This window comes from Osmerus eperlanus, chromosome 28, assembly GCF_963692335.1.
Source record: "Osmerus eperlanus chromosome 28, fOsmEpe2.1, whole genome shotgun sequence".
NCBI lineage: Eukaryota > Metazoa > Chordata > Actinopteri > Osmeriformes > Osmeridae > Osmerus > Osmerus eperlanus.
In genome coordinates, this window is record NC_085045.1 from 6,122,409 (window position 1) to 6,143,721 (window position 21,313).

The following is a 21,313-nucleotide window of genomic DNA, read 5'->3' on the forward strand; positions in this document are numbered from 1 at the left end:
CACCCAATTAACCGGGAGGGTGCAGGTCAGTGGGTCAGTGGTAGAGCATTTGATAGACGTTTGCAGATCAAGGTCGCAGGCTCAAAATCTCCCCTCCTGTGCTGTAGGATAAAAGCGTCAGCTAAATAAATGGAGAAAAAGTTAGTGGGCTAGTCTCACGTATTTCATTATGCAGTGGAGTTTTTCGAACAACTCCTATTGCTGCATGCATGTGAGAGTAGGGGAAATGCCGCCTGAGATGTCTACTGAAAGGAGTTTATTTAGCCTATCTGTTAAGTCGGAAAACATTGAGCTTTCGTTTACAGTTATTTTGCAATGCAGAAAATGTTTTTGGATAAACGACACTAGGTGGCAGTAGTACGCTTATACATTCTTGTGTCCCCTTTATTTCGTCCGCTGCAGTCCCACAACCAAAACTCAAGAAACTGGAATTTGGTGCTGGACAATTTTTAGTTATTGAAGTAGACAACAGTTTCGTTTCCCTTAGATATGCCGTCCGTAAAGAATCTACTATTGAGTTACGATGCCATTAATGAACAGAGGACGTTCTCGGAGGGAGATTGTATAACAGGGAGAGTCACTTTACAATTAGAAAAAGAGACCAAGATTCAAAGCCTTTGTATTAAAGCTAAATGCGATGCAAATGTACGTTGGACAGAAAAACGTAATGACAAAACCCACAGCTATACTTCGCACGAAAGATTTTATAAGCTTAAAGATTTCATGATTCAAGAAACTTCGAATGGTAAGGACTATCTGTTGACGCAATCAACCAGGGCGTATCTTGGGTTGTGCCATAGCCTGTGCAGTAAATATGCTGGAAATATAATATATGTCTATGAAACACAATTGTCATGTAAATGCACAGTATTAAAATAACTGAGATTGTGTGAACGTTTACCACTGCTAGCCTACAAGCAAAGAGTATGACTTAGTATAGTTAGTAGGCTATAGAGTATGTCTTCGCCTATATATTTCGAGGTCAGATCGGAACTATAGGTTATGCGAAGCCACATAGGCTTTCATGGAAAGTTTGGGTGTGTGCGAGTTGTTGTGACTGCCAATACTCAACATCGAGCCTCTGCTCATTTTAATACAAAACTATCAAGTCAAATATGTAGCCTACTATCGGATGTACGTTATTTACCTCGATAGTGACCGGAAAAAGAAAACGGGTGTTATCCGGCAAACGGAAAATGCGAGGGGTCATCATCATGCAGCAAGAATCAGTAGGCCTATTAGGCTATTCGTCAACAAGATAAGCTTGTTGGACTTGTTGGAATTCTGTCTATTACTTACTGTCAGGCAAATCATGCAACACCTGCCTGCAATATATTTCCTCATAACGTTTGTTTCACAGAGAATGTGATTCCCCGTGGAACTCATGTCTTTCCGTTTAGCCTCCGAATACCCATGGGGTGAGTAGAAAAGTGAGAAGGGATCAGGACAATTGTCACTTACAGTGATCATAAGTATCATCACATTAATCTAAACCTGATTGGAGGCATTTACACTTGTTTTCCTTAAACCTTGAACGACCAAGCTATAACGACTGTCACCGTTTTTATATTATTTTTTAACAGAAGCATACCATCATCATTCAGAGGTCGCCATGGGAAAGTAGTACACATGCTAGAAACTGTACTGAGCAGAAGTTGGAAGATGGACTGCACAGAAACTCAGGAATTAAACTTTGTCTCCAAGTCTAACATGAATTATACTGGCCCACTCATGGTATGTGCATTATAGTCAAAGGCCTATTAATAACCCCAATGTGTCTTTAAAAACACCAAAAATATTTTAGTGTGTTTATGAAGATGAGTGGATCTTTGGGCTGTAGTATTTTCTGTAAATTGTAAATAGTCTTACTAATAATGTTGTCCATGCACACCTCCTGAAGTCTCCTCAGGTTCTTGCAATAGAAAAGGACTTCACCTTCTCCTCAGGAAAAATCAACATGGACGTCCACGTCGAAAAGATGGGTTTTACACTAGGTAACACATTCTACATCTCCAGAGTTTACGTTGAATATCTGTAGTTATTATTTATTTGCATGGGCAATGCAAATAGAATGCGGACACAGTTCCATCACGGATATGTACCAACATACACTAAAACGACAAATACAGACTTCTATTTCACATGTCCCAGATCATCAATTCATTCAAATGATTCCTTTGCTGCAGGTGAAGTGGTACATGTCCGTGCCAACATTGACAATTCTTCTTCCAAAGAACTTACACCCAAATTCAGCCTGACTCAGACAGTGGTGTTCAAGGCTCAAGGCTCCAGGAATGTTAATAAGAATACAATCTTTAAAGCTGTTGGGGACTGCATCTCTGGAAACACCCAACAGACTGTTAATGTGGCTTTGAAGATTCCTGATGACCAACCTCCGACCATTCTAAATTGTAGCAACATCACAGTAGAGTACAAGCTAAAGGTAAGTTGCACTTGGTAGGGGTCTTTAGGAGTTCATTTCCATGATCCATATATCAATAGATATCAGAGAACTCATACAAAGATAACTAATGTACTGTATTTTTGTGTTTGTTTCGATTTGGTTTATAGGTGTATTTGGATATCAGTTTTCACCGAGATCCAGAGGTGAAGTTTCCCATGGTTCTCATACCTGTTGACTACCAAGCTAACATGGGTGGAGCAATGGGGCTCAACCCATCTGGGGTCCCAATCTACAGTGACTTCTCCACCCTTGCTCTATTTGGACCACACACTCAACCACAACAATCCCCTTACCCATTGGCCCCCACATCTCATTCACCACGTAAAGTCATTCATCCACCCCCTGCCCCCATGTATAACCCTACCCCGTATGCTCCAGTGTACAACCCTACCCCAACTGCCCCCATGTTCAACCCTACCCCAACTGGCCCCATGTTCAACCCTACCCCAACTGCCCCCATGTTCAACCCTACCCCAACTGCCCCCATGTTCAACCCTACCCCAACTGCCCCCATGTTCAACCCTACCCCAACTGCCCCCATGTTCAACCCTACCCCAACTGCCCCCATGTTCAACCCTACCCCAACTGGCCCCATGTTCAACCCTACCCCAACTGGCCCCATGTACTCTTCCCCATATGAGGCTTCAAATCTGGAGCTACCCCCTTCTTATTCCTCCCTTTTCACTCCGTCTACACCTCAGTCAGATCCCCCGAGCTACAGTGACGCCAAATAGACTTCTGAACCACCTCAAAAATGTCTCCAACACACACACACCTCAGTGTTGTGACTGTGTCAGTTTCAACAGATGTCATGAAGAAGTTACATTCTAAGTATGCCTTACTGACGAGCTTACCATCTAACCCATAGAGTCAAATAACTGTAATTCCATTGGTATTGGCATCATTTGGTTAATGTTAACCCTTGTGCTGCCTTCGGGTCACATGACCCAAAGGTTCATAATGAACCATCATTGTGTTTACCCAATTTTACCCAATACAAAAACAAATAAAAATAATTTTCTTTTAACCTTTGCAATGTGGGGGGTCTGAGACAGCCCAACGGTTAAAAGAAAATGCTTCACTTTGTTTTTGTATGCGGTAAAGTTGTCGCAATACGACGGTGGGTCACAATGACTGATGGGTCAGAATGACCCGAAGATAACACAAGGGTTAAAACACTGTTTAGTTTCCCATCTTCCTTTAAACATCGGGGAATAGTTTGGGTTGTTTGGCCAATATTAAAACCCCTACACTCATTAGAAGTTACATTCTAAATATGCCTTACTGAAGAGCTGGCCAGTAGAATGTGCGGCAGCTTTGCAGTTTACTGGCTTCACTAGGTACTGTACAGTCTGTGTCAAATGTATATGTTAACAATACTAACAGGTAAAACATTTCAAGAAAAATTTACTATTTGTTTTCCTAACAACTAACATAAGTCTACCTTCGATCTTAGTAAACAAAACAAACCAAAAAGGATTTGTTGCACTGCAGTCAAACAAAAGCAATTAATGGGCTACATTGTTATTTTCACTGAAATGTGCCTTAACTGTTCAACAAATCTGACATGGTAGTGTAGCATGGAAGGAGACATGACCGATGATGTGCAAATGTTCAATATCACCCAGGGGATCATGTTGCATGTGCGTTTGTATGTAAATACAATTTTTCAATGCAAAGAGAAAGGTAGCTGATAAATATCAGTCCCCACCAACACCGTGTGATGTTTCATTTCAGCTACCAAAAGAACATCTGTGGGCTTTTGTGTGGTCATTTGTGACCTTGTTTGTAAAAACGTCTGTCCAAATACATTGTTTTGATCATTGTTATCTTTATTACAATAAAATAAAGCAACGTAGGCCTGTAGATTCCTCGTGAGATTTTTTTGCTTTACACCCACTGAGAAAAACATCACATGAAAGACCAGGCTCTTAAAACTGTCGCATTCTTCTCCTTTTCATGGGTGTCTGTTTTTCACATTCAGATGGAAGCGCTGTTTTCCCCTCTTCACAGGTTTATGTACTTCAGATCTCATTGGTATTCCATGTAGCGGGAGCACTATACTCTTCTCTTTGTTCCAAATAGACATTCTGTCCACAAACAACCCATGACCTAGATGGTCCGGTTGTGGTGTGATGGTTTGAAGCCATGTAGCTATACCCCCCACATAGCCAGTCATCTGCAAGGATCTCGTTGTACTAGGAATGGTTTCTGGACTACACAAATTATCAAGCCCAATTAAACATTCTGAAGCAGTTGCATGGCTGTCTTTTATCGTTAGGAATTATTTGTCTATGCCATTTGCATTTAAATCTAGCTCCACAGATTGGAGGATGGGATGGGGTATGCATAGTTCTGTCCACACGCCCACTTGTGCAGTAATAGACAGGTTGTTGCCAAGAGACCACAGACTCCTGCTAGAACGACCATGGGGAACAGGTTGCAGAATTTCCCACTTACTCTTTTTCTATTCGTTGTTTTCCACGGTAAGAACTTTTTGGTGATGTGGTGTTGTTTTGCTATTTCGTCATATCAGATACTTAATCGTCTGTTTTAGAAATGTAACTTTTGTAACTTTAAACTGCTTGTTTAGCTGGTTAGAGTAGCTATTCGAGCTAGCTAACTAGCTAGCATTGGACCTTTAGCGAAACATGAAGACAATACCCCCCTCTGACTGTCTGCATTATAGTGTAGAATATTTACATCCCAAGATAGATAGCTAGCTAGCTAGCCAACTAGCCTAAATCAGTTAATAAGACCAAACTAAAAGGTAGATAACCTCTAGCCAACTTTCGAATTATAATTATGTAACTGAACAAAGGCAAGCTAACTAGCCTTGTTTCTGAAAAACTTCTATTCAAGTTCTATTTTTAACTCCTCATGCCACCCTCTCTCCTGCTACAGGAGTGACTGGCTTCAGCATCAGAAACGAGCTGCTGGGCAAGTGTGTGCAGGTCCAGGATGGGCGTCCCCGAGGTGGCAGAGTAGTTCTGGAGGAGTGTAGCCCAGCCTCCCCCCTCCAGGAGTGGCAGTGGCTCCCCGAGACCCAAGCCCTCAGCAGTGTCTACACCGGGGACTGTCTGACCGCCCTGCGGGTCCAGCAGCATGAGAGTGTCCGACTGCAAGGCTGCAGCAGATCTGGGGTCTATTCTGGGGTGGATGGGGGGGTTGCTGGTGGGGAGAAAGAGGAAGACGACAAGGATGTTCAGTCGTGGATGTGCACCAAAAAGGGCCATCTTGCCCTTCAGGGGAAGGGGCTCCACTTGAGTGTGAGGCAGGACTCCAGCAAGATCTTTCTCTCCAAGGAACGAGGACAGGTCAGCAAGTGGAGGTTCGTGGGAAACGGCACAGGGTGTAATGAGAGGGGCGACGGCCATCGTCACCACCACCACCATCATCACGTTGTGGCGTCCTCGCTTATTGAGCGCTCACTGGGTGTGTCTACCTCATCCAACCAGTCTCAGCCAGGTAAAAACCTTCGTCTAGGGTCCCTGTGACAACATTTTGAAAGCTTGAACATTGTAGTCAATAGTGGGCATTCCGGCTCTTTTTCGTGTGCCGGCTCGTATGGCTCAGCTCACTAAAAAGAGCCGGCTCTTTTGGCTCCCTAACGGCTCTTTAAAAAATACATGTTTTAACTATGAATTTGACTATGATAGGTGTGAAAACAATTTGATTAAATTATGAAATGAAATCATACTCGACCGTAACCACATATCTTTAAAAATGCATTGATTTGTCATGGCTCTCCTCCGAGTTTTGACTACTCTCTGACTGTGTGAGTTGGCTCGGCCCTCCCTCATGCAGGATTGACAGGGATGACAGCGATGATCGTGTGCGCCTTTAAGCGTACAAGTATTTTTTCGTTGTTCTTTGAATTAGTCAATTATTTTAAATACAATTAAAATTCATTATTTCATAATCATTTAGTTGTTATAGGCTGTATTAATCTATTAAAAATAGAGTCGGCTCTTCAGATATGCGAGCCAGCTCCCGACGTTCACCTTCAAGAGCCGGCTCTTAGAGCCGGATCGTTCGCGAACGACCCATCACTAGTAGTCAATGTTTCGTAAATGAACTGAACACCGTCCCCCTAAGCGCCATACACCTTTAATCCATGTGTGTTTATTTAAGGATGGTAAGTAAACGTTTTGAATGTGCACAAATAAACAAAAGTGGTGCATACTCCCATGTTTTTCTAAGACAAGCTTTCCTACCTGTTTCCTGTACCAGGGGGATCTGACCAGAACACCACAGATCCATGGTCAGAGCGGTTGCCAAGGCCACAGAGCACAGCGGTGCCCGAGGAACCCTCCATAATGTACTTCAGTATGGACTATGGTAAACTGGGAATCTTCGTGTCTTAATTAAGGCTATCTTGGCATACAATTAGTGAGTACCACTGGATTTAGGAATGTGGACCAGATGTTGAATTAAGGAGAAGAAAATCGGTGCCTGTCTTTCTGTGCATCTGTCACAAGGTGGCGGCAGGGCCACAGCAAACACAAGCAAAGCTAGGAGTTTGTGTTGTGAGGGTGTGTTCATGTCAGACAACAACATGTGTGTGTGTGCGTGTGTGTGTGTGTGTGGTCGACAGGGATGGGCTGGAAGGTGACAATGCTCGTGCTGAGCTCCTTGGCCCTGGTGCTGGGAGCGTTGATTCTCATCCTCAACGTCCACCACAACAGGTGAGACGGCATGCACTGGCCCCCCCACAGACCCGAGAGGAACCATCCGAGGTTCACTCGAAGGTTCACACGATGGCTCGCCAGCGAAAAACACTTGAGAAGACCCTTCATGCTGCTGTGTGTCCCCATGTCCCCAGGAGGAGGAAGGTGGTGTGCGTGTTGAAATCCTACACCCCTGCGGGGGAACTCAGTCCGCCGGGGTCACCCGTGCCCAGCGAGAGGGCCCCCCTCACCCGGAACGCCCTTCGCCCCCCTCGCTCTCCCACCCCGCAGCGCGGCGAGATCCTGATCGAGTGGAAGGACGGCACCGTCACGCCCCTGTTTGAGAGCTGCCTCGTCGAGTGAGGCCGTGTGTGCGCGTTTGTGTGTCCCTGTATGCGATGGACAGGCAGGGACGAGAGTCATAGAAAGAGAAAGAAAGATTAGGAACCCGAGAACGCTTCATTACATGGTACCGACGACTCCCTCCGTATTTCATCACTTAATACTAAAAAGCATGTGAAGGTTTGTCGATCGTATCACATCTCCAGCAGGCCTGCTTTTCACCCAGTGTAACCCAGATGGAATTTCAGCAATGCCCGTAGGCTAGCTCCCTCTGAAGGATGTTGCCAGGCCGAGATGAAAGGTTTCAAAGGGGGGGCCAGAGAATACTGACGGACCTGAGTGATTTACAGTGAACCACACAACCCAGATGGGCTGCATTAGCGTGCTGCACCTTGAAGCTACTGAGACCTGTAGCCAAGGGCTCTGCAGTCCAGGACCCCAAAAATGTGGATGCCGAATTGGTAAACAACAAAAGGCAGCGATAACGGTGCAAGCAGTTACACTGGAGATGTACGTCAGTTCAGTGTGTGGAGACGGGATCGCGTTGGGGTTACGCTAATGTTGTCTTTAGAGACGCTTAGTTATGTTAATGATACTCAAGAATGTAGCTTCTAAAGCCTTTTTGACTCAAATGGAAGCTTTTGAAATGGATAACTTACTAACGACTTGCATATCATAGGAAATGCTGATCAACGGAGGAATCTATTGTAATTGCTGAATACCAGATGCACTTTCTTAGTACTAATGTAGATTTCTTGTCGACACAGTTTACGGTGCTTTTAAAAAAAGTCATGCTTTATTAAATAATTATTTGTTGTTATGAGTTATTTTCATCATCCACCTGGAGAAGTGTACGATGTTGCAAAAACTTCAATAAACGAAGTAGTGTGCACAAAATGCTTCTGTGTATTTTGGCCACTGTGCGTAAATCGATGCTCTGTCACATGACTTCTCTATATCAGGTTAGTTCCAGTTAAGAGTGGTGCAGCTTTTACCGCCATTCCCTTAGTGGGGCATTAACCCTCGTGCTGCCTTCGGGTCACATGACCCAAAGGTTCATAACGAACCATCGTTGTGTTTACCCAATTTTACCCAATACAAAAACAAATTAAAATAATTTTATTTTAACCTTTGCAATGTGGGGGGTCTGAGACAGCCCAACGGTTAAAAGAAAATGCTTCACTTTGTCTTTGTATGCGGTAAATCTGTTGCAATACGACGGTGGGTCACACACATACAAAAACAAAGTGAAGCATTTTCTTTTAACCGTCGGGCTGTCTCAGACCCTCCACATTGCGAAGGTTAAAAGAAAATGATTTTTATTTGTTTTTGTATTGGGTAAAATTGGGTAAACACAACGATGGTTCGTTATGAACCTTTGGGTCATGTGACCCGAAGGCAGCACAAGGGTTAAAGGAGCTGTAGGTTACGGACACAGTCAGGCTGAGGATGAGGTTTAATGAACCGGATATTTTCCAACGGCACATAAGCTCTCTGCGGGAGTTGTATGTTTACAGTTAGTTTGAGGGAGCAGGAAGTAATGTACAGACTATGTCCTGTTTTATATCTCAGCTTGATACATACCCTAAGGGTGTACAGATCTAAAGATGTACTGTACAGTGTGTAGACTGTATAACAGGACACAAGTGGTAAACAGCATTTGCTCTATATGTTTGAGTTTACTGCCCATCTATAAACTTTCTCTGGCCAGCCTCCCCTTTGACTCATGCTGTGAATGTGTGTGTATGCAGGAGGGCTGTACGGGTTGGCACGTCGTAAAACATCACTGGTGATACCGACACACCAGCTCCCCTCTCCATGACAACCACTCTTTACCGTGTGTTCCTGCCACATTTTCAGGAAGGCCTAAACGCTAAAACTTGGTTCATTTAACTCTGCAATTACATTTAAAGTCCCTGTAAAGCAGGACTGAAAATGAGTTTTAAGTTCATCACACCACAGAAGAATGTGTTGTTAACTACCCATCCAAATTCGAATGGAAAAAAAACACTGACAAGTATGTTAAATTAGGCTTTGAAATCATGACAAAATCAGCAGTCTTTTCTGCTTGATACTGGGGGGGGCGTGTCGCCTGAAGGAGCTGAAGCTCCGCCCCCTCAAATTGACTGAATTTAGCAACAACAGCAACAACTAGCTAAATCAATTGCAGATATCAGAACAGACTTACCTGCAGTCTCTGAGTGTTTTGTGTTAATTACTTTGTCTTTGCATCGTAACAGCTAAGTAACAGAATGCAGGTTATATAAACCTTCTGTGACGTGGATAGGTGGCTGTGAGATAGATAGATTGGGTTTTGCCTCGCCTAAACAAAACTTGAGCAAAAAAAAAAGGGGGGAGAAACTGTTCAACGGTCTAACTCCACATTTCAGTGCGACAAAGTTTTAGAGCTTTCCACATGCGTTCAGCAACTCATTTCACAAGTATATAATGTACTGAGAAGCAAATCATGGAATTTGCTTTACAGCATCTTTAATTCCCTGTATCACATCCACTAATACTGTCCATTGTCATTTGGACTTGTCACGGTTGTCAGAGGTTAGGCGATGATTATGTTTTTGTGTCACTCTCAGCCCACACCCAGTGTTGTTAATGTTGTTAGAATGTTGTGTCATAGTGAGAGGTGTGTCCTGGGCATGTGAATAAGGTGTGTGTGTGTGTGTGTGTGGTGAAACTCTGGGGTATGGGGGGGATTCGTTCCGTGTGATGTAGGGAAGGATAGGATATGCAAAGCTAGCAATAACCAGCTTTGTGCAGAAGGTGAGCGTGCATCATCGGTTTCCCATTGAGTAGGTGTTAGAGGAACAAGTGCATCCTAATACCCATTCTACCATACCATTTAGTGTGCCAGAAAAATATTTTGCATATCCAAATACATTGTGTGTGAAATGCAGGATGTCCCAAAAAAATACCAGGATTTCCTTTTGCATCCATCAAATGCAATGTGCATGCAGCATGCTTCTCTGTTTTTTTCTTACCCACAATCCTCTGAACCAGAGCCATGTGAAGATCCTCTTGGACCTGTCCAAACAGTAAAAGTAACAACAGAACTATCCCGGTATGCTTTCTGACAGCATGTGTGTCTCCTCACCTCTATGTTTTGATTGTATCTGTGTTTTGTCTCCCAGGTGAAAGATTTCGCACTAAACATTTTGCAACCAAAACGTACACCTTTTGTCTCACAAACTGACAAAATAAGCGGGTCAAAGTTCAAGGCGCAACTTTATGACAAAGTAGGATGTCGTCATTGTATGCATACTCCATGCAAGAGTATGTTATTTGGTGGTGGACAGTGTCTCAGCCTGACTGTGACACTGTCTGACCCGGACCAGTTTCCCAGCACAAGTTGCCATAGTAACTGAGCGTGAGCCATGTTGAATTTGTTTTTAGGAACTGAACCAACTGATTATGAGTCAGACTAACTGAAACATGCCTAGAAAAATAAACTCGCTTGACTCACACTGGAATCTGAAATCGTCCCCATTTTAAAAACTGCCTAACCAAAGACTTGTATTGAACTTTAAGACTAGCAGTGTGAACATGTTTGTTAAATAAGACAGCATTCAGGCATTTAATTTCGTCCTTCCCATAGGGAACATCTACACAAGTGATCGATGTCAAGGAACACAGTTATTTCAAAGTCAGGGAACGTTTTTGAAGGGGGACGTTTTTGTAGTTATCTTGACGATGTCAAGATCTCAAAGTGTATAAGGAGCTGTGCATGTGAAGGTCATGGAACCCATGGACCAGCCAGTCCACCTTCAATTTTATCTCCATGCCTGCCACAAGGATGTTACAATCCCCTGAGAAGGATGCTCTCTGATAAACACACAATTGCTTCGACAATTTCCTCAATTTTCCTAAATGCTTTCTAGGTTTGGTCAAACATCCAGAAGTGCCTTTTCCTCCTGATCGTTTCCTCTCTTATCTCCTAGCTCCCGTCTCAGACGGTCTGGTTCTTGAAGAGCAGTCATCACACTATCGTGCTGCCAGATCTACATAGACACTGACAGATACTAGACAGTTCCATACCTGTCTAATATGTGGGAAGTTTCTGTGAGGAAAAAGTTTAGACTTTGTCCCTTCTTATACGAGAATGTGGATTAAGATCTACATTGTTAATTGATCTTGGAGTACCTGGACTGATATAAACATAAGACTATTTGTCAACCCAAATTTGCTATTTAGTTCTGCCAAACTAAACACATCAACATCATGACAGGCAAAACCTCATTTTCACCCCATCCACCATATGGATTCTTCAAAGCACCTGAAACTGATCATGGACATGTTATTCATCCCCTTTGTTAGGGAGAAACTACCCGGTAAGAAACTACCCGGTATGAACAAGAACAGACAGGACCGAATACTCTGCCAGGTCAATCCTATCCAAGGGAGTTCTGGGAAGAGAGATCTGACCGGTTTTAGAACAGGTACACATGATCAGACCTGCATTGTGGTGGAGTGTTAATCTCCATAACAGAACTGTAAAGCGTCTCCATTTGATAAACTAACATGATGTGATGATATGAGTGGAGCTTAAACCCCTTCACACCTTAACTGCATACCCAATTCAACATCATCTGTTACAAATCACCCACAACAGGGCGCAAAAAGGATACCTGATTAAGCACTGCAGTATCGACTCTCCCTAAAACTATTTTGAAGACACTCCCATCTGATCCCGATTCCCAGAAAATTCCGGGAAAAGGTCAACTCGACGTTCATCTTCCTGACAGACCCATTTCATCCATGGGCTGGAGGCAGCTTCTGTAGTGAACGCTGTATCTTCAGAGGCAGTTTGCAACAGGGGTCCCAGGGAAGACTGTGTGACTCAAGCTCTGGGGTCCTCTCAGGCTACACAAATGACACTGGGAGAGCCTTCTGTCTGTCCCTGGCTGACCTCAGTCCAGATCACTGCACAGATGTGAAAGAAACAATATGACAAAGGAACCAATTTGGACTAAATTGTGCGGCGTTTATCTGTAAACAAAATCTGGAACAAAAAGTATTCACAATTAAATAGGGAACAGCAGTAGGTATCATGTCCCCTGTTTATCAGCCATGTTCACATGGCAAATCCTGGATTGACAGATCGTGCAACCCTATACAGCTATCAGTGGGTTCCTGGAGATTCCCAACCATTTCCAGGAAAGCAGTGTAATGCGTTAGGTAAGCTGGTGGAAGGAGCTTCCGACACCACGCTGTAACATGTTTACTTGTAAATCAAGCATAGAAGGTGACAGGCAGCCAAATGAATGGTTGAGAGCAATCCTCAGGCTACAACAGGAACAGACAGGTCTGAAGGACGGACCAGCCCCGTTGTATAAAGGGATTTTATTCAGAGACAATGGCAGCTATACAGCCTTATAATAAACGGAATATGCAAATAAAAGTTATAGTGTGGGATGTGGAGTGCTGAATCATTCAGCAAATAGAACAGATTATTTTTTCACTGAAAGTTAATTCCTGAAATCAGTCAAGAGAGCTTTGGGGGGTTTTACAAGCTACCACACAAGACACCACCCACACAAGTAAAGGTATGAAAAGCTGTACTATTGCCAGACAACACTTAATGATAAGTGTGAGGGGAATAAAGTTCATTTAGTGTCAGGTCAGGTCAACCCACTTTCTTTTGCTGCTCTTTCCTTTTCAAACAACCCCCCCCCCCCTCCAAAAAAAAGATGAAAAAGAAGTTAACAATTGACGTTGATCACACCATATCCTAAAAATGCAGTGTTGTTGTATTACATGTGGGTATCTTAATAGGCTGAAGCAGGGAATTACTGCTACTAGTGTCAGAACATTTGAACGACAACAGATGTGAAGATAAATAGGACAATAATTCATCAAATGGGTGTGGTACAGTTAACATAGGACGAGGAGAGGGCGCGACCTGACATACACATTGTAACTGAATGAGAGGCACGACAATGTCACAGCGATACCACTGAACGGCCCGGCCCAACCCAACTAGTGGGCTACACCTCACACGTTTAGGTCCTCCCCGCCCAACAATCAATAGCCGACCACCTGAATTCACTTCATCAATTAGTGATGATGAGTCCGCGTCACAGTGTTTTGCAAACTCCATGTGCTCCACAATAAATACAAATCCCTAAAAACATGGGTCTTTTGTATGTTTGTATAATCAAGAATAAAACACTAATGAAAAAACAACTGAAAATGTTTTCCCTCAAAATGCTGCCTTCGAGAGAAAGATTTCGGTCCAAGCACCTTTTGGAGAAATGTAGCTGTTTCCTCCAAACCATGCCGTCTTTGTTGTTGTTTTTTGTTGTATTTTAGGTTCACGGCGTTGCCTTTCATATCCGTCTTATCGTTGTTTTTGTCGGAATAGAGTATAAAAGTAATACATTAAGAACGCATAGAAGATAACAAGCCTGCTGCTAAGTCATCATGAACCAACGACATGTATAGAACTGTTACTGTAATGATTTTATAACAGCTGGTATAAACAGTCAGGCTTTCAAAATAGTTTACTGCAGTGACATGGGGATGTGTATTGAGACTAATTTTGTAGGTATGATTTGTGAACAGGTTCTAAATACCTGTGTGACCTGTGGATACACAATGTGTAAGTGAGATGTGTAAGTGATTTAAAAAAATTCTGTCTACATTTCAAACGCTATGAGTGGGTACAGGAATGCAATGTTCCCTAATAAAAAGTTGAGCACCCAGTTAAGAACAGGAAACGCAACGCCCCCCCCACACACACACACACACACACACACTAACACACACACACACTAACACACCACCGTCGCAAAAAAATTGCATGGCCATGACATTTACACAACAATAACAAGGTTTATTATGGCAGGATAATACAGATCTCCTCAGACTGATACGTTCCTCTAGGTCCATCCAGGCAGGTCATGAGTAGTTTAGGATTTCATTTAGTCATTTAGCAGACGCTCTTATCCAGAGCGATTTACAGTAAGTACAGGGACATTCCCCCTAAGGCACTTCGTCACAAGGCACAATGTCATTTTGCACGGCCAAGAATCGAACCGGCAAACCTTCTGATTAATAGCCCGATTCCCTAACCGCTCAGCCATCTGACCCCCGGAGGATTACATTTTGTTAGACACAGTGTGTTGATTCTCATATAAGATACTACAAGCTAAATCAAAACTAAATTAAAACGTCATGCATTTCATGCTCAAGCCCAACATTGAACAGATAACCAAAGGACTGCTAGATAATATACAAGCATAGTCATCAATCATCTCAAATTAAATATTAATCAGTGAATATCAAAAATACAGAGTAGTCTGCTCAGTCCAAGGAGAATGTAGAGGAGAATGCTGTGAAATCAAATCCTCAAAGCTTTAAGTATAATAAGCAAAGAAAAAAAAAATCTGATCAGGATACACATGTACATCTATAAATAAAACTAAATTAGAGAAACAACCATGTAAAAAAAAAGGTAAAAAATACAATACTGTCCAAATAAGAGATACTAAAATACAAACGTTCATTCTTTTTAAGAATTAATGTAATTCTGTGTTGGTAAAGGTTTGATGCTGTCTTCTTATGTTCGAGTGACTACGACACTGCAGTTGCCTTTGAAGTTGTGCTGAACTGTGTGTGTGTGTGTGTGTGTGTGTGTTTGGAGGAAGGATTATCATGACTCATTCCATTTCCTTGGAAGAACCTTTCGACTGGTCGTTGCTGGAGGAGACGTTGGTCAGTTTCACCCTTTCGTCGGACATCCTGGCCTTGTCGCGGACCTCACCTTCCTGATGAAATCCAACCATAAACTGGTAGACCATCACTCCAAAGATGGTACCGAGGAACGGAGCGAAGATCGGGACCAGGAACCAGTAGTCATGAGCACTGAAGGAAAACGCAAAGAAAGGTATCAATGAGTGTGCCTAACAACGAACGCAGATAGGATAAGACAGACGTTAGAGGACAGAGAGGCTCTTTGTGTCCGATAGTAGCGTTGGCTGACTGACCTGAAGACCTCCGAGCCCCAGCCTGCTATGGCGGTGAAGAGGCGGGGGCCCAGGTCCCTGGCGGGGTTGACGGCGTAGCCCGAGTTGAGGCCCATGGACAGGCCGATGACCAGCACCACAAAGCCCACAGTGAAAGCTTCCAGACCCGGGGGGATGGGGTTGTTGTAGGGGTCCACGATGGCCAGGATACACACGATCAGCGCCGCGGTGCCAATCATCTTGAGACAGAGATCGTTTGAACATGATGCTTATGAACTTTATTCACTAGCTACCATAGTGATATCACTAATGGTACGAGTAGAATATACCGTACGCTGTATATCGTTCCAAATGTTTTTAAGATGCTTTTTTCGATATACCTGGTCAAAGAAGCCATTGACGAGAGTCAGGTGTTTGCCAGGGTACGTAGCGAAGATACCAGCCGTAGCGTTATCTCCAGTTACGGCAAGAACTCCTTTGAAGTCCCACAGAGCATCTGGGAGAGAAAACACACAAATAGTTCAGACATGACAGGGTTTTGTTTAGGCCATGACCACACCCGAGCAAGACTCCAACTCACAGATAATTCAGTTCCCCACGTAAAAAATATCTGTTTAAGGCACAGCTCGGCCCTCACCGTAGTACAGGCCGAAGATAACCCCTGAGCCTAGGAAAGCGCCGAGCGTTTGGAAGGCGAAGTACACTGGGAACTTGATCCAGCGCTCTCTCCCCAGCAGGCAGAGGGCAAAGGTCACCGCCGGGTTCAGATGGCCTCCTAGAAAATGCACAATGACAGGATGTCACCACAAAGGTATCTCAACCAATATGAATACATACAACCACAAAAAATCGACATGATTCTTTGTTTACACTATATTTAGTTGTGTTGGTGAATTGGCAAAACATAAGGATAGCAACCACACCTAATAAAATATGAAATATTTGAGACTGATACAAATACTAGTAGATTACGTTGGTTTTATCTTATTCCGACTGGTAATGTTTTACTAGAATGTTCCTACCTGATACCTGCCCACAGACAAGGATCCCCAGGGTGGCAGCGAAGCCGAACGCAAAGTTGACGGTGAGGAACAACCCGTGAGATCCCCCGCTAAGCACCAGCTGGGCCACGGCACCACAACCAAACATCTGGGGGAGGGAGAGACAACATGAGAAGGCTAAATCCAACCCCCATGTACACCACCACAAGCCCAGACATTTACACCTGGAAGACGGGATGAAATTCAGATGGAAAACAGATGTGGTTCAAAGACTTCAATGTTTCAATACTGAATGAGGTGAACTGCAGCGGAGAGACACGTTTTAGGACATCCCTGAAGGTCATGTCTAGACTGAGGAGATGGGACACGGCTGTTGCAAGAGATAGTCAAAGCTGGAATTGCTTGAACTGAGCTCCATTGTTGCATAAACTTCCTCGCTGCAACATGTACTAGGAACTATAAAATGTCCCTATATATTGACATCTCTCTCTCTCTCTCTCTCTCTCTCTGTCTGGCCCTTTCTGTCCAACTTTCTCCCTCCTTCTCTCTCTTCCTCTTTCCTTCTCACTGCCTCCTTCTCTCTGTCTCGCTCCCTCTTTCCCTGGTCACATTATGTCCACCAACACAAATGATCCCTTTGTCGACAGGTCCAACATCCCCACAGTGACCCCCAGAGACAAAGAGAGACTGTTGGCTCACCTTGGACCACACACACATGCAAGCACGCACATGCAGTTGTGAACACACACTGGCAGCAACACACACACGCCCACAATTTTCAACATACCACAGCGACATGCTGTGCCCAAATTGATGATGTGGTTTCCTGAGTGCTTACAGACAGCCGAACACCGAAAAATCTGGTCTCCACGAATGCTGGTGGGGTTTTGGAAGGTGTCGCTTGTGAAAAGCATACAGTAAACTCTCCTTTCCCCCCCTCTCTCCAATTATCTTTTTTGTTCACCTTTTTTTCCTTTCGTTCTTTTAACGGGGCCAAGGTGGGGCCAGTGTTTAATCAGAGGGACACATTAAAAAACCTGGGGACCAGGTACATTTTTCCAGGGGTACTGGCCCCTGTAGGCCCCTGTGTAGAACCACCACTGTCTGTGCTCCCCTCCTGTGAGTCACCTGACGGTTCTCTCATTAGTCTACAATCCGAGGAAAACAAAGAGGAGGAACTATCAGAGAAAGACACATCCCGTTGAGGTGGGGGGGGGGGGGGGGGTTGGGTAGCGGGGGGTAGGGGGAAGTACAATACGAGGTATGCAAGGTACTTCATGAGCCATTATTGGGTTGTTCCTGTCCTTCCTGTTGTTTCCGTCCACATGGAACATATCTGTTAAATTAATCTCAGTGCCCTAGCCAGAAAAGCCAAACATCACAAACATGCCATATCATCTCTGACACTAAAGTAACTGCTTTGAAACGGGTATGGTGTACCAGCTGATGATTGGCAACATGATAGTGAGTGTTAGTGGGTTTGTCGGGCCAGGATCAGGCTTGGGTGGTAAGACAGTAATCCAAAACGGATAACCCTAATGCAGTATGTACTCGGAAACACCATGTTAAACCCAGAGGTGTCAGCCAGCAAGATCATTAGGATAATAGACTACCGAGTCATCCCAGCTGAAACGGTGAAAGTAATCCCAAGGTTTTATATTGGTCCGATTGTCTTGAAGCTACTTTCAATATTATCCCTCATTTACATTTAGTCATTTAGCAGATGCTCTTATCTTCTTATTTCCACAATAAGTCATCCATAGCCAGTAGACAGGAAGAGACAGGAAGTCCCAACATGTAGGGCGGTGTCTCTGCGGAACCCGGTCAAGGATTGTTTACTTAAATTGGTTTTTGTTTGTTTACTTGTATATCTTGGTGGACAGCCAGGTGTCTGGATTTCTTTATTTTAGTGATAGAGGGGAAAGTAACTTCACCTACAGAGTCGGTCATCCTCACCAGGAGATAATGGTCTGGACAAACTTGGGCTGTAATTCAGCTGAACATTTGGATACGTTTTTCAGAAGTTCAAATTCAAGTTCAATTGAAAGTTCAATTTCCATTTTATGTCATACTGTAGGTCTGAAAATACTCTAAAGTGTGGGGTGTAACAGAAAAATATAACTAGCACCAACCTGACAATGACATGAACTGAAGCATATAGAATATGATTTGTTCATAATTATGAGCAAACACACAAAAACTGACTTACTTAGAGGCCAAAATAGAACTCATGCCTGCATTATACGAGGGGTTATATATATTAGTTATACGGGTTGCGATGTGAGTCATGTATCCTGGAATAAAGTACAATCTATTATGTGTTTCTTATGTCAACAAATGGATGAAACATCATTCACAATTGCCCTTTCACTAAATTGTTCTCTCAATACTCCCTGTCAATATTATACTTTGACACACTTGAGAGTATACAACTATTACCTCCAAAGATTTACTGCAAACATTCTCACACCATTCAAATATGGAGGCTATGCTTACACTGGCAGTGTAACCTGTATCGTAATGCACACAGAACCCTAACCCTAATAGTGCTCAGCCTTCGCACACACACACACACACACACACACACACACACACACACACACACACAGCAGTCAGAACTACTGACTTATTTTGTAGTAAATGCCACTATAGCCATGTGTTGCATGCTGGAATGTGCAAGAGGCTGCACCGGTGGGTTCTGAACAAGGGAAGTGAAGTGAAGAGAGACAGAACATGTGGAGATCGCTCTTACCACCAGGATGAGCGTGCCCAGACACTCGGCCAGGGCCTGGCGAAGGAGCAGGTTGCGGATCTGGAAGGACTGAGACAACTTCTCCAGGTAAAGCTTCTGTCTTCCCATGATGTCGAATTGCTCAGCGAGTCCCTAGGAATATATGGGAGTATCTATGCGACAGCAGTGAGCTGCGAGTGATAGCGATCAAGTAGTAGGTATGTATGTTCCTTCCCGAGCCGAGGGGGCTGTGGTGTCTGATGCAGCGGCCATCCTCCTCTTATAGAGCCCCAACCTGTCTGTCAGTCACCGGTAAAACCAGCCTCCTCGAAACCAACCACCCCACCCTGTCGGCCAAGCCCAGCTGTCCCTCCCTCTCTCTCTCTAGGTGCCCTCCAGAACATATCCTCCTTTTCTGTCTCTGTGAGAAGGAAGTATTTAGTAGTTTATTCAGTTGAAATGACAGATATCGAATCTCCCCGGAAGAGCCCTGTCACCATCTCTCTCACTTTCTCTCCCTCTTCAGGATCAGACCCGTTCCCCAATTTCTTTCTTTGTTCTATGTGTGAAATGTTATCACCCTTTAATTCTTGCTTTGTTTGCTTTGAATGGAGTAGAAGTCACATTACCACATTAAAAACTCCCCCCAACCCAGTTGTATGGAAATATTTTTATGGTTATTGTTTTTATTCCCTCAAGATTTTTCTGTCTTTCGTTTCAACGTCTTGGGACATTCTACCTTTTGTTACGGCGCTGCCACCGTCAAATCGCAGTGTTCTCTTTGTCATTGTGTTTGTGTACAGGTATTCAAATACTAAGAAGAAACCAACAGCATTGTGTTAAAACAATAGCAATATCATCTATTACTGTGTCTCCGTGTTATCAGTGTTACATCAGATATTGGGAATGAAGTTAGACTGAGGAGTCACACCAGGGAATGCATCCCATCTTCCTAACAATTGCTCAAGTCATCCAACTTGATCAAAACTGTCTTCCGTAGTTCTTAGGAAGAGAAGTGCACAAAATCAGCAACCTGTGAAAGTATGTATTTTTCCATGAAACCATTACTCAATTTCCTCTATTCCAGCTCAGTCTTGCCCAGCCCAAGCCCAGCCCGTTTTAGGAAGCACAGACCAGATTGGTCTTTCATAGGGGCAGGGCACTGACAAATCCACACAGGTCAACAGAGGTGACCACAAATGCCAAGGGCAAGGGAGCACTAGCAAACGTCCAAAGCTGATTTTCGACCCCCTAAAGGTTATGAAACAAGCATTCAGGACATCCACAAAGATGCTCGGTTTCCAGAACACCCTGTACACTCATAAACCCACCATATCTTCAATCTTCAATGATGTTGAATGTGTCCAATGTATTTGTCCTTTCTTTAAACGATTCACCTGCAACCTGTTTTAAACTTGATTTATCAGCGTTCATGCGAGCGTCTGATTTGTGTATTAGTGTATCCCAGATGTGCAGGGGGTATTTCTTTCTAAGGTCTGCAGATGGAATGCTGGATGCAGATGGAATGCAGATGGGTGAGGCGCTAATCAACAGTTCTCAAAAGATCTGGCTGGAAGCCCAGCCCCCGCTGTGACACTTACATCGGCAATTTGAGTTACTGGCTGCTGTGTAAACTGGCTGCTGTGTAAAAAACAACAGGGCAGTGCAATTTGTTCGGAACAAAGTGTTCATTCGGTGGTTTGGGACACCAAATCTCCTGTTTGGCTGTTACTCCATGTTCGGGAGAGATCTTCAGGCATGCAAGTTCACCTGATGTGCTTTAGGCTAGCAGTGAGTCAGTCCAGGACACTGGTAAACAACCTGGGAATAGACGCTGGGTTTTGCAGTGGGAAAACATTTGTGGGATCTGAATGGTTGTGATTGGAGATTAAACATTAGATTAGATTAGTCTATTAGAATTTGCTCGGATTAATTTTGTGGCACATTCCAGGATTACCTTTTATCAGAATACAAATTATATGGAATTTATTCCAACTAGTAACATAATCCATTGGATTACCATTTATATTGATCTAATCTGATATCTTTTGATTAGCCTACTTCAGTTGGCTGTTTATTTTGTGTATATGTTCTTGTTGCAGGGGTCAGATGGCTGAGCGTTTAGG

At 43.7% G+C, this 21,313-nt stretch overlaps 3 protein-coding genes across 7 annotated transcripts; 2 read left to right on the top strand and 1 right to left on the bottom strand.

The window, feature by feature from the left end:
• The first annotated feature begins 372 nt into the window (after positions 1 to 372).
• On the top strand, positions 373 to 4,323 carry LOC134015054 (arrestin domain-containing protein 3-like). 5 transcript variants are annotated; one of them, XM_062454353.1, is made up of 6 exons: positions 373 to 745; positions 1,361 to 1,418; positions 1,584 to 1,734; positions 1,901 to 1,994; positions 2,187 to 2,443; positions 2,572 to 4,323. In XM_062454353.1, the coding sequence occupies exons 1-6, from the start codon at positions 490 to 492 to the stop codon at positions 3,196 to 3,198; spliced, it is 1,443 nt and encodes a 480-aa protein (XP_062310337.1). In that variant the 5' UTR covers positions 373 to 489; the 3' UTR covers positions 3,199 to 4,323. The 5 variants fall into 5 exon arrangements, with proteins under 5 accessions (XP_062310337.1, XP_062310342.1, XP_062310340.1 ...); XM_062454356.1 differs by having other exon boundaries at positions 605 to 745; positions 1,156 to 1,418; XM_062454358.1 differs by lacking the exon at positions 1,361 to 1,418 and having other exon boundaries at positions 604 to 745.
• A 387-nt stretch (positions 4,324 to 4,710) lies between these two features.
• Positions 4,711 to 8,325, top strand: si:dkey-245n4.2 (uncharacterized). The gene is made up of 5 exons (XM_062454359.1): positions 4,711 to 4,950; positions 5,369 to 5,932; positions 6,698 to 6,805; positions 7,062 to 7,152; positions 7,290 to 8,325. Exons 1-5 carry the CDS (start codon positions 4,893 to 4,895, stop codon positions 7,495 to 7,497), a joined length of 1,029 nt encoding a protein of 342 aa, XP_062310343.1. The 5' UTR covers positions 4,711 to 4,892; the 3' UTR covers positions 7,498 to 8,325.
• Positions 8,326 to 14,302: 5,977 nt separating this feature from the next.
• Positions 14,303 to 19,441, bottom strand: LOC134015119 (aquaporin-3-like). Its single transcript, XM_062454461.1, has 6 exons — positions 19,209 to 19,441; positions 16,478 to 16,604; positions 16,093 to 16,230; positions 15,836 to 15,951; positions 15,477 to 15,694; positions 14,303 to 15,354 (listed from the first exon to the last, which is right to left on the bottom strand). The coding sequence occupies exons 1-6, from the start codon at positions 19,314 to 19,316 to the stop codon at positions 15,150 to 15,152; spliced, it is 912 nt and encodes a 303-aa protein (XP_062310445.1). The 5' UTR covers positions 19,317 to 19,441; the 3' UTR covers positions 14,303 to 15,149.
• Between the last annotated feature and the right edge of the window lie 1,872 nt (positions 19,442 to 21,313).